General features: G+C 39.2%; 1 protein-coding gene across 2 annotated transcripts in view; it reads right to left on the minus strand.

Annotated features, from left to right (window-relative positions):
* BMPR1B (bone morphogenetic protein receptor type 1B) overlaps window positions 1–13,020 on the minus strand; it is a 118,871-nt gene that overhangs the window by 23,204 nt on the left and 82,647 nt on the right. For both annotated transcript variants that reach the window (XM_022582361.3, XM_089912457.1), the window contains 2 exons: window positions 7,605–7,797; window positions 6,517–6,814 (listed from right to left, as the gene is read on the minus strand). In XM_022582361.3, the coding sequence (XP_022438069.1) occupies window positions 6,517–6,814; window positions 7,605–7,797 (491 nt within the window). The remainder of the gene's footprint in view (window positions 1–6,516; window positions 6,815–7,604; window positions 7,798–13,020) is intronic.

Below are 13,020 nucleotides of genomic sequence, written 5' to 3' on the forward strand. Positions count from 1 at the left end.
AGTGAGAGAGTGGCATGGACTTATATACACTACCAAATGTAAAATAGATAGCTAGTGGAGGCAGCCGCATAGCACAGGGAGATCAGCTCGGTGCTCTGTGACCACTTAGAGGGGTGGGATAGGGAGGGTGGGAGGGAGACGCAAGAGGGAGAAGATATGGGGATATATGTATATGTGCAGCTGATTCACTTTGTTATACAACAGAAACTAACACAGCATTGTAAAGCAACTATACTCCAATAAAGATGTAAATAAATAAATAAATAAATAGAGGGAAGTAAGGAAAGGAGGTAGGGAGGGAGGAAGGAAGGAAAGATGGGTAACTTGGGAGGTTGGGGGTAAGGGGCAAGCCACCTGGAGAGAAGAGGGGTTCTCTCCCAGGCCCAGGGTTATGACAAGACACTAAGGTCCTATAGGAAAAAAAAAAAAGGGAAAAATGTTCTGGTAGTGTGAATTTTCATAACTAAATTTCATGCGATACCCTACAACACACCCCAGTAAAGATGTGTTCAATCTTGAGCTGACAGTGTTTGGAGAAGAAAAGAATCAGCAGCTACATCATGTAGAAAAGGTACAACATGTATCAGAGGTGTAAGGCTGACGTGACAAAGAGGGAAACAAGCTCCTTAGGATCCACAGATGTGCTGTGAATGACACTGAGTTCCCTGCTGCACTAGGGAGGAATAGGGACAATAAAGCCTAATTTTATTTGAATCTCAAAACCTAGGGTGCCCTCAGCTGGGGTTCCATAAAGAGGCATGACAACCAAGTTCCTATTTCTGACCAACGTCACTTGACTGACAGTGGCAGGATAAAAAAAAAGCCAGCATGGTGAAGGAAGAGGTCCACACTGATGACAAAGGGCCCCCTACACGGACGCACACTTTGAGTGGCTCCTCTCACCTGGCGCCACCAAGTAAGTGAGAGATCCTAAGGCAACAACAGCTCCAAATGGGGAAGTAAAGCAAAGATGACTTTGATACTGTGTGTGTGTGTGTGTGTGTGTGTGTGTGTGTGTGTGAGAGAGAGAGAGAGACAGAGAGACAGACAGAGAGAGAGACAGACAGAAAGAGAGAAAAGAAAAAGATACAAAACTAAGATTTTCCTCTTCTCTTCTGAAGGTGCAAGGGAGGGGCATACTAAGGAGAAGACAGTAGAAGAAACGCACACACGCTACTGGAGATGTCACTCTATCACTGACACCGTTTAGAACTTTGCACATGGTGATAATGTTAATTGGTTTTACTGTCTAAAACTTACTGCTCGTACGCAGGCGGCTGCCTGTAGTGTCCCCCCCTCGGTCCAGCACTGGTGCCTACAGCGGCGTGTGCACTGCAGGCATTAGCGTAACTGAGGGAAAGAATCAAAGAGCTCCTGCGGGTGCAGAAGGCTGAAAGTGGGGCCTCCCACCAGGATCCTGAGGGGACCGGAGAATGAATCTGAGCGCCCATACAATCCGGTGGAGCAGGGTGTGCCCTACACTCTTGGCTATCATGTGCTGGAAGAAGGGCAGGAAGAAGATTATTAGTTTGGTGGCAGGAAATAAAGGGGATATTTAAAAATATAGTATCTATCTTAACCTTACTTTATATTAAATATTTTTATGCTAATTAAGCTTCTAATTATAAATCCATAGCAGGAATTCTTGCAAGAAGTGTTACATAGAGGAAAAGGCCACAGCATGTGTCAGCACGGTGCACACTCCCCACGTCCCATCAACTGAAGGGGGAGTTTCATGGAATCACAAGCAGAGCCCACTGTGGCCAGAGGCCAGCTGGGGAATCACGCTGTTAGCTCCAGCAAGGTGGCTCTACCTCACTGAGCCTTTGGGCACGTGTGGGTGGTCTTCTGCTGGACGTTGTTGATGCCTTACACAGGGAGAGAGGGAGAGAGGGAGAAGGGAGATAAAAAGGTAATAGAGAAAGAGGAGAAGCAAACATCATACACCTTTAATAATATAAAAAGCTTTTTTAAAAATATGAACTGAACTTTAAAGAACAATGAAAACAGGGCAGGAGGGGGCTTCCCTGGTGGCGCAGTGGTTGAGAGTCCGCCTGCCGATGCAGGGGACACGGGTTTGTGCCCCTGTCCGGGAAGATCCCACATGCTGCGGAGCGGCTGGGCCCATGAGCCATGGCCGCTGAGCCTGTGCTCTGCAACGGGAGAGGCCACAACAGTGAGAGGCCCGTGTACTGCAAAAAAAAAAAAAAAAAAAAAAAAAAAAAGGGCAGGAGGCAGAAGACGTGAAGGAGGCCATTGGTTTGCTTATGGCTCACAACTGATGTTTGAAATTAACTACACATGAAACATAACAGAGAATACTAATTATCTCTCAGAGAGACAAAGATGACCTCCCAGAGCATGAAATATTCTCATGAGCCTTCAGAAGAAGGGGCTGTTCACATCCTTTGTGTTTCCTGAAGTATCTTGCAAATAGCCATGGAACTGATTTGCTGAACTGAGCTCCGCCCGGTCAGATGTTAACTAAGGAGGACAGTTTTCTACAACAATTTGCAACAGAACTCATTACTCCTATGATTAAATATTGAGAAATCTCAGGGTTTCTTAGAAACAGAACCCTGACATAAGAACCCTTCAACGGAAGATAGATAAGGCAGCAGAAACCCTGACTGGGAGTGCGGACTCTGCCACTACTGCTTGGTCTATGACTCTGGCCAGTGATTTAACCATGTTACTTTTTTAAAAAAACCACTAAGTATACAAACCAGAAGCAGTGGTAAAAATAATGACATTGAAAGACTGAGGACATTCAGTATCCTCTTGTCCTCTGCACTTGGACAATTCGAGAATCATCAACTGGCAGATGTGTGTTACAGCCCAGTCTTCATTGTAGGTTTTCTATTTAAAATTTAATACCTGAGAGGCCCTAAGCCAGGATTTATTTCCCCCCTTAGAAAATATATCATTCTGTCACTGAAGTACCAGAAGGGTTGCTTGAGCCTCCAGAGGGAAAAGTGAAAAGCTCTGTAAGTTCCTTCAAGGGATTTCACACGTCTTTGTTTTCTCCTCCCAAGAGAGATTTGGGGTAACGGTAATGTCTGCCACGGCATCGCCCGGATTAAACTTCTGTGGGCAGGAAATGCATCAGCACTTACATCATTTACAAGAGCATGCATGGAGAAACCAATACAGCATAAAAACAAATTAAATGAGCAGGAAATTTCTAATGCACAGTCTGCTTTCTCTGTGGCTCTCAACTTCCCTGGGAACCTCCCAGAAACGATTTAAAAGCCTGAGAGAACACTTACCACATAGAGACCAGGGTAAAGATTAAGTTCTCACAGGAAGCTCACATATGAAGTCTGAGAACTCAACACTGGGTTAGCTTTGACCCCACTTATTATAAAATGCTGTAAATATCTGTGTGAGCACATGCACCACACCCCAAAACAGGAAAGTCAGGAAAAGAGTGAAAACCAAAGAAACATATATAGCAAGGTTTAAAAGTGAGGCTCAAAAGATGAGAAGACCAAAGTTCTGTTGAAACATATAAAATAAAAACAGGAAAAGGACCTCAAATTATCAAATGCAACCTCCATTTAATGTAGAGGAACCTGAGGCCCAGGATTGCAACTGGTCCCACAGCTGCTCTTCAGCCATATGAGGTCTGTGCACCCAACAGGTGCAGGTATACATCTGAGGCAGTATCCTCATAGCCTTCCTCTCTTGATGAATTAGTCAATATACACCAAACAAATCTCTGATTTATTTCTTAAAGCACTTCCTTCCACTTCCTAAATCAGGGTTTGCATGAAATTTGAGAGTTCATTTAGTTCATTCCTGTTACATTAAGCAGAACAAAGTTTCAGAAATCTAACAGATACTCACTTTCCTTGTTTGTTTTTGGGTCTATAAAGAAGATGAGCTCTTAATTACTTTGATATTGCCAACATTTATTGATTCAAAACAATGCTGGAATACCTATAATGGGTAACTCACCATGTCATGTCAAATGGGAAATACGTTAATTAATGTGGCATAGATCCTGCTCTCAAGATGCCCAAGGACTAGGAGGGCAAGACGAGGCATGCACTAAAATCATTATAATATCAGGCAGGCAAGGGCCAGGAAATTACTACAGGAGTAGAATAGATGATGTCATTATTCCTACCTGGGGGATGAGTAAAGTGACATAAACGCAACTCTGAGACTGGATTACATTAGATGGAGAAGCAAGGGCATTCCAAGCTAGATGCTGTTCAGTCAAAAGCAAGGCAGTAGCAAACGTGGAGTATATATGGAGAAAACACAAATAGGTTCAGTTTTCAAAAGAAGGCATACAAATTGGAGAGTCTGTGCGCTATAAAACTAGAAAGGTAGATTTAATCCGGAGCACGCTAGATCTCTGGAGCTACGAAAAAAATGCTTTTTCCCTTCATTCTATAGTCCATATGGAATCATTCATTTATCCTTTATACAAAATTCTGAAGCAACCCCCAGGTAATGGGCACCAAGGAAAGGCACAAGGCACGTTAATTTGAGAAAAACACGGTATCTACCTCCAAGGAACTTAGTCTCCACTAGGAACGACACATAAGCAGCCGATGGTGACCATACAATAGTGTGAGAAACGTCATGACAGCACGCCAGGGTCACATAGAAGGGTATGAGAAAAGTCACTGAAAATCAGGCTTGTAAGGGAAGAATAACAGGGGTCCCAAAGGAAGAAACTGAAGATAAGCAGTAGTTATTGAAATAGAATAGGGGATGTTGGGTATTCAGAATAAGATAAAAGTATGTTAAAAACACTTGAAGGTGTGAGAAAGTATAAAGTGTTCAGAACAGAAACTACATTTTAACCCAAAGCCATAGGAAACTATGAAATCATGATGATGTCCAAAATTATGATTCAGGAAGATAAATCTGGCAGCAGCATGCAGAAAATAATTAGAAAGCAGAAATAACTACAAAATGTTTTACTCCAGAATCTAGAAAAATGGTAGGGAGGACCCAAACTGGCCCAGTTCCAGTGAGAATATCACGGACACAGAATTCATGCAGCTGAGCAAATCACAAACTTAGGGAACAAAGGAAATGCCAGGCGCCTCACATTTTAGAATGGATTGATCAAAACTGCGAACTAGGGAGGAAAAGCATCTGCAGCAGGAAATTGAGAAGTGGGAAAATATTCAAGAAACAGACAGAGAGCAGAACCCATAGAGAGAAAGGAGGAGAAGCTGGAATAAAGGTCCATCAGGAACACAGGAGGAAGAAAGGTATGGGTACTGTGGGGAGTGCGATGACAGGAAGAAAGGCTTCTGGTGACAAAACCAATGCTGTCCCTCAGTAAAGGAGCTTCGGGAGAAAACAGAGCAGAAGCCAAATTGTAAAATATCATGAAGTACTAGATTGTGAAAGTAGATTACTCTTTGGAACTCCTGAGAAATTGAACAAGGGAGGAAAGGAGAAAGGCTGGTAATTTGAGAAGCATCATGGGAAATTCTTTTGGTAGAGGAGACTTGATAAAGGTCAGAAAAAAATAATTCAGAAGAGAGAGAATTTAATGATCTTTATTGGCAGGCAATTCATATTTCTAACTTAAATCTACAGCCTGAAGCATTTCCTCCTGCTTTGCTTTTAAAGACTGAGAACTTCCATTTGCCATCCTCTAAATGGTGAAGACCTTCATATAGTTGGGACCTACTATTTTTATCACTCCTCAGTCTTCAATTCTGGGTGAAAATACCAATCCATTAGTCCTTTCTCGTGAGTTTTATTCTTTGCCATGGCGTTTCCTTTGAACCCTTCTCTATATTCTAGAGTCTTTTGGGAAAGAAAGCCATAAGAGGGTCCAACAATTTAATAAAGGCTAAGTCTAAACTGACATTTTAAAAAGGCAGGTATATGATGATCCCTCTATTCTTGTGGTTTGCAAACTCGTTTTGTTTTCAAAGCAGAAGAAGCATTTCTTCTAATTACATCATCTACAAGATCAAAGGAGCTGCTACGAATAGAGCAAAGGTAAGCAAAATAGAGGCTTAACCATGGGGCTTTCCTCCCCATCCCACAGAAGCTATTGTAAAATAGTGCTGAACACTGGCAGTGTGTTGCTTATTAGTTTTTAACATTTCTCATAGAATATCTATGCAAGTTATCTTTCTTATATCATATAAAAATCACCTTTATCACTATATAATCTGGAGCTCTTTCCTGAAACCTTTCCCTACTTACAAATGTTATGCAGAATTCTGACCACACAATCCTGGACATGAGCTACCTCTTTTCTAAATAGCTTCATGACAGCTCAAACCTATGTGAACACTGTCTTGAAGTCAGGTCACTGATGAGCTTAGAAACAGGAAGACTGACCCAAACACTGTTTATCTGTTGTAAAGAAAATGTTTCTTCTTCTTCCCTCCACAGAAAAGTCAAAATTAATAAAATTTCTCCTCCACTAAATATCCTAAAAGCCCTGAGCTACAAAATGTATCATCTGTAAAAAGTGATAGAAAAGAACCGTAAAACGTATATTTGTTGTTCACATTTGATACTAACCTAATAAATTTAACAGCCAAGCCCAGATCGGCTATACAGCAAGTTCCATTTTTCTTCACCAGGATGTTCTTACTTTTCAGATCTCGATGGGCAATTGCTGGTTTGCCTTGAGTACTAAAGATTTCGGTGTGTAAGTGACATAGGCCACTGACAGAAGAATAGGCTAACTTCAGCATCGATTTAGTATCCAGGGTGGTGGACTTCAGGTAATCATAGAGGGAACCATTTTCATGATAATCTGTGATTAGGTACAACTGGGTCCAGGACCCCGTTCCTTTGATATCTGCAGCAATGAACCCTACAAGGAAAAAAGACAAAAAGGGTTGGTGCTATGTGTTTCCTGAATAATATCAGGATAATTATTTTTTTCAACTATCACTCTTTGTCATAGGTGTCTTTTGTTTGGCATTTCATTCAGTTTTCTGATTGTGCCTATGACAGTATTAAACCATTAATACCAATCAGAGGCCATCAAAACAGCAGGAGTGGAGAAACACTAAGAGTTTGTATCTGAAAACAGGATCCCTTTCTAATCAGCAGTTGATATTTAAATGATCTTGAAGTTAACAGTAAATAGTTCCTGGTATTAGAGTTACACATAAGACACTGTTTACAAAACAGGCACACACTCCATGATTAGCTTATACTCTTTCTACTTGAATGATCCAGCTAGATCATTTCTAACTTGAGAAAATAAAAAGGAAATCAATTATCAGTATAAACTCTGGACATAAATAAACCCTGCAGATAAAATTCCTATAACTTTTCACAGCACTTAGGCAAAAATGTGTTCCTTCAAATCCCTAAGAAACCTTAAGAAATTCTGGTTTTGCAATTCCTGTCCCAGAAGAAAAAACTTTTTGAACATGTTCCATTTCCAACCCACCGTTCATTCATAGAAGTGCCTTAGTCATTCCTCCTGCCAGGTCTCCCATTAGAAGCGTATGACATTCTTGGGCTCATGCCAAGAAGAAAATGTCTATATATTTCATAACAGGTCTACACAGCTGAGTTAATATGCAGGTGTTAACAGAAAAAGAGAGGAAAGCTAGGAAACCCTGAACATTGCTATACAGACTTTTACTCACCCAAAATGTTTTCATGCCTCATCAACACTGTCTGATATATTTCTGTCTCTCGGAACCAGCTGGCTTCCTCTGTGGTGAAGAACACTTTCACAGCTACCTTTTCGCCACGCCACTTTCCCATCCAAACTTCCCCATAGCGCCCTTTTCCAATCTGTTTCACCATCTGAATCTGCTTAGCTATAGTCCTCTGGACCTGTTAAATCCCAAAACACATTGTTAGTGTATTCACAGCACAACAGATTTGTTTAATCTTTTTTTTTTCCCCCCTCCGGAGAAGAGACGCATGTAACATATATTTAGCCAGTAGTTTTTCTTTACAGAGACAACTTATTTGCATTTATTTATTAATTTATGCTGTCCTCTTTTAAATGTATTTGAAATTGAATGTGGATTTTGAGTGTTTGAAGTATTGCTTCCAAATTATTAAGTATTTTATTCTACCTATTATTATTTTCACAGAGAAAAAACCTGAATGGGTTCACAGTAATTGGCAGAATGGAATACTTTTCGCTTCTACCACTATAGTGGGATACTAGATACTCTGAAGGGAATCATGTCACTATATGTTTGGATAAAATACAACCAAAGAAAAATGTAATGCACTGTTGGGCACACATAGAAATAAAGGAAATCTCTGAGCAGGGAGGAATGGAGGGAGGGAGGAAAAGAGGAAGGACAGAGTTAAGACCAGAGCACGGATAGATAAGCATTCAGCAGCATATTCAAAAGCCAGGTTGCTGTCTGGACAAAGAATAATACCAGCACTGAGATCTAGAATATGAACTTTGACCCCTTTAAAATTAGAGAAACTGAACCCTGGGCTTTAGCATTAAGCCGGAACCACTGAATGGTACCAAATTTGCCCTAGGTTGCCTAGCCATCACCATGGCTCCCGGCAAAAGCAAATACAAATCCTCTCTTGAGGAAATCATTTGCAGAATACGTTTCACTCCACCACTATGGTGAGATACTAGATGCTCTAAAGGAGCTCTTGCCACCATACAACTTTGATTGTGGATAAAATATAAGAAACAAAACACTGATAACGCATTGTTGGGCTCACAAGGAAATAAAGGAAATCCCCAAGGTGGGGTTGGGGGGAGAAGGAGAGAAGGAAGAGAAGAAAATGGAGGGAGAGAAAGAAAGGAAAGAGAAAGAGAAGATCCTACAGAGTAAAACGCCTTAAAACAAAAGGAAACAGCCACTGCAAATGAGAGGCAGGAGAAACAACCCAAGCAGATTTAACCCCTTCAGATTACAGATACTGGAATTTTCAGATACAAAATGCCAAGAACAGTACATGAGATGTGTGAAGAAATAGGAGACAGAATGAAATACAAGGAAGAAGTAAGAAATTACTGAAAATTATACTTTGAGGTGGAAGAGTTGTCATAACAAGAAATGTAAAATGGAGACGTAAAGCAGCCGATTAGAGCTGGGGAGAAAGTTAAACTGTGAGGGAGCTCTGAAGAATTATAGAGTGCAGCAGAGATAAAGAGAAGGAAAATAGGAGAGCTAAACGGCATAAAGGTTGTAAGTCTCTTTACACATGATCTTCATTCTACCTCTGCTTAAATGTTTTAAAACTCCATGACTGAAGGGGCTAAGTATTGGTGACCATTTACATAATTTGGGAGACCTATATAAAGAATCTAACACAGAACTCTCATAAGACCTGGTCAGAAAATTGGGATGTACTCTTCGCAGAGACATGCTTTGCATCAAGTAAACCCAAAGCGTTTCTTTCTGTATTTGCACTTTTAAGGGCCATGTAATTATACTGAGTCCACCTAGATAATCCAGAATAATCTCACTTCAAGGACAGCTGATGAGCAACCTTCGTTCCCCTTCACCATGTAAAATAACAGATTCTAGGGATTAGGACATGGACATTTTGGGGGGGGGGCAGTATTCTGCCTACCACAGATGTCTATCAGCTGGGATGTGCTCTGTTTTTGCATAATGGACGATTTTATCAATTCAAGAGGTAATGCTATCCATTGCCAGAACCATTACCAGCACTAATACCAGACTGAAAGCTTTTGGGGACAAGATAACGTCCTTTTTTCTTTTCCTGTGAAAGAAGAATTAAAAAATAAAAGCATTACTGACATGCCATTTAGCCACTCAGCCTGAAGGAAATGAGGAAGTATGTATGAAGAGCAGCCTTCCTCCCTTTAGGAGTCAGAAAGGCTCTGTGAGGAAACCTTCAGCACATTTCCATTCCTAAATAAGGGAACAGAAGCGTCAAGGGCACTAAGCAGTTGAGAGCCAAATCCGTAAGTAGTTAAATTATTGACTTGAGGAGACTTCCTACATTTATTAAAGAAATATTACTAATTTATAGATGTTACAAAGCAGTACTTACGTAAATCTACAGAACATTTCCTAACAAACAGCTTTATATCCACTTCTTTTCTAATGATAACATATATAATTAATTTAATGAAAGCAAAGTTGGAATTGGCAATGCTCACAAGAATAGGAACAACTTATCTCAAAGATAAAAAGTCTCACTAAATCATATTGAGAAATTTAAAATATACTTATATTTTGAGATTTATTATAACATCTATGGACCTGAAAATATAATTTGAAAAATGTTTTAACTATGTTATTTGAGTTTTTATTTCATTTAGTTAATGTTTCAGGTCTTTCTGTACTTAAACTTTCCTTCTGTATTACATTCTTAGATATCAATTTTGAAAGTTAGATTGTATAAATAAAAAATAATCACTATAATTGTGATTCCAAAAAGAGAAGAATTATTTCATGCAAAATGGGTACAATTAGCTGTATAAGGATTATAAGGAGTTATCACTACTTCAGAAATGTCCTCTTATCTAGTGATCAGCTATCTGATAGTGCCTAACGGTTAAGCCCATGTACACGATGGACATTAAAAACCATGTAGTTGTAAGTAATGCTCTGTGCTCTCTACATGTTCCTGAATTAACAAAACACACACCCCTACACACAAATATACTGTTTAAAACACTTTGCTTAGTAAGGCTGAGTTAATGATACATATTGGAAATATTTTTCACGAAAGATTCCTCAACTAAGAGGTTTGATGTTCAGTTAGACAATTTACTTCACCTTTTGTTCCTTTACAAGGTCAGATAAATAGGGTATAAATAAATAATAATAGTGTTACTATTTACTGAGCGCATACTATGTATGTATTAAATGTGCCAGGCATGTTTATATATATATTTATTTATATATGTATGTGTATATTTATTTATATATATGTATATTTATTTATATATATGTATGTGTATATTTATATATATGTATGTGTATATTTATTTATATATGTATATTTATTTATGTATGTATATTTATGTATGTGTATGTATATTTATATATATGTATATTTGTTTATATATCTGTATATGTATATTTATCTTTATATATATATATATATATATATATATATATATATAGCAGGCAAACTATCTTAATTCTTACAACCACCCTATGATATTCCTCCCTTAGAGGATTTATATACAAAGTCACTTGGCAAATATTAGGTCCAAGTATGTGTTTATACACATGGCATGAACTTTCTCTTTACGTTAATGAAATAAACCACAAATCGGAATTAATATGCAGAGAGACTACTGTGCATTTCTGCATTGTTTATCTTAAAAATCAAATCTTAAAACAGGATCTTAAATCTGTAATACTGAGAATTTCCCCTCACTAAACTGAGTTTGACAGGATCCTTCTTCCCATCCTGTTGCTATCAAACGCAATTCTTTGTTTTATTTAATATTTGGTTCACAAACATGAAGAGCACAGATTCTAGAGGCAGATCATCTGGGTTTGAATCCTGGCTTCTCCACATATTAACCAGTTGGCCCAAGTCAGCGGCCTATGCCCCTGCTGTGTGATACAGGGCTACATTTCTAGTACTACCTCACAGCTGCTATGAGGATTAAATGAGAGTCTGGCCAGGACTGGACCAGTTAATAGTCAAATGCTGGGTTTTTTTGGTGTCCAGATTACAGAAGTAAGATATTATAGTTTTCACAGATATTAAAAGTTGGAGTAGAAAAAACAAATTATTGAGCAGCCTCTTTAATCACTCAGGTATGCTACTAAGGATACAAAGTGAAAAAATGTAGTCTCCACCCCAAAGAGATGAGAGTCTACCTAAAGACACAGGTATACTAACACCAATTACAATGTTATTTTAAACTGCTACACTGGTACAATAAGCAAACTGTCAAGACAGAAGTTAAACAGACTGGCTCAGTCTGGGCTAATCTGTCACAGAGATAAAACATGGGGTAAGCCTTGAGCCACAGTCTGAGGAACTCTCCAGAAAGACATTACATTTGCAAAGACATGGATTTTAAAAACACGTTGTATTTTCGAAACAATTACTCAAGGCTGATGCTAGAGCTCAAGAAGCAGGTGGGGAAGAGGTGGGAGGAGAGGGATGTCGTGCTCACCAAGCTAAGAAAGAAGACCCATAACCACTACTAGATATTAGAATGTGTTATCCAGGGAAGTAAAAGAATTAATAGGGGGCTTCCTTGGTGGCACAGTGGTTGAGAGTCCGCCTGCCGATGCAGGGGACGCGGGTTCGTGCCCCGGTCCGGGAGGATCCCACATGCCGCGGAGTGGCTGGGCCCGTGAGCCATGGCCGCTGAGCCTGCGCTCCGCAGTGGGAGAGGCCGCAGCGGTGAGAGGCCCGCGTACCGCACCAAAAAAGAAAAAAAAAAAGGTCTAGAAGGAGGAAAACAGGTAGTCTTCAATTCTAACAGCGTATCTGATTGATTAATATCAAAAGGGATTTTAATATATGTACTTGAAAAAGAAGTGTAATAAAACATTTTAAAATATAAGAATGATATTTGCTATATATGAGTTAAATTCTAAGAATGAAAAGGCAAGCAATTTGATAAGAACTTTTACATGTAAGTTTAAAAAAAAAAAACTTACATCCTAAGTAGCATTGGTTTGGTCATAGTGACTACTTCACAAGTGGTTTTCTGTCTGGTTTATCACCTCCAGGGGAGGTATTAGTTGAAGAGCACAGAGTTTCAGTTATGCAAGATGAATAAGTCCTAGAGATCTACTGTACAGCACAGTATCTACAGTTGACAACACTGTATTGTATACTCTTCTTCCTAGTTCAGAGCTAAAAGCTGACACTAACTTTATTTTCAGTTAGACACAATTGACATATAACATTTTGTAAGTTTAGGGTATACAATGTGTTGATTTGATATATTTATATATTGTGATATGATTATCACAGTAGTGTTAGCTAACACCTCTATTATGGGTGTATTGTATTTTTTAAATTTTGCTAAGAGCTAAGAGATTAGATCTTATGTTGTGTGGGGTTTTTTAAATAATTTTATTTATTTATTTTTTGGCTGCGTTGGGTCTTCATTGC

This window comes from Delphinapterus leucas, chromosome 5 (genome assembly GCF_059928025.1).
Source record: "Delphinapterus leucas isolate spDelLeu-1000000601 "Yukka" chromosome 5, BTC_Dleu_Yukka2, whole genome shotgun sequence".
In the NCBI taxonomy this organism is placed as follows: Eukaryota; Metazoa; Chordata; class Mammalia; order Artiodactyla; family Monodontidae; genus Delphinapterus; species Delphinapterus leucas.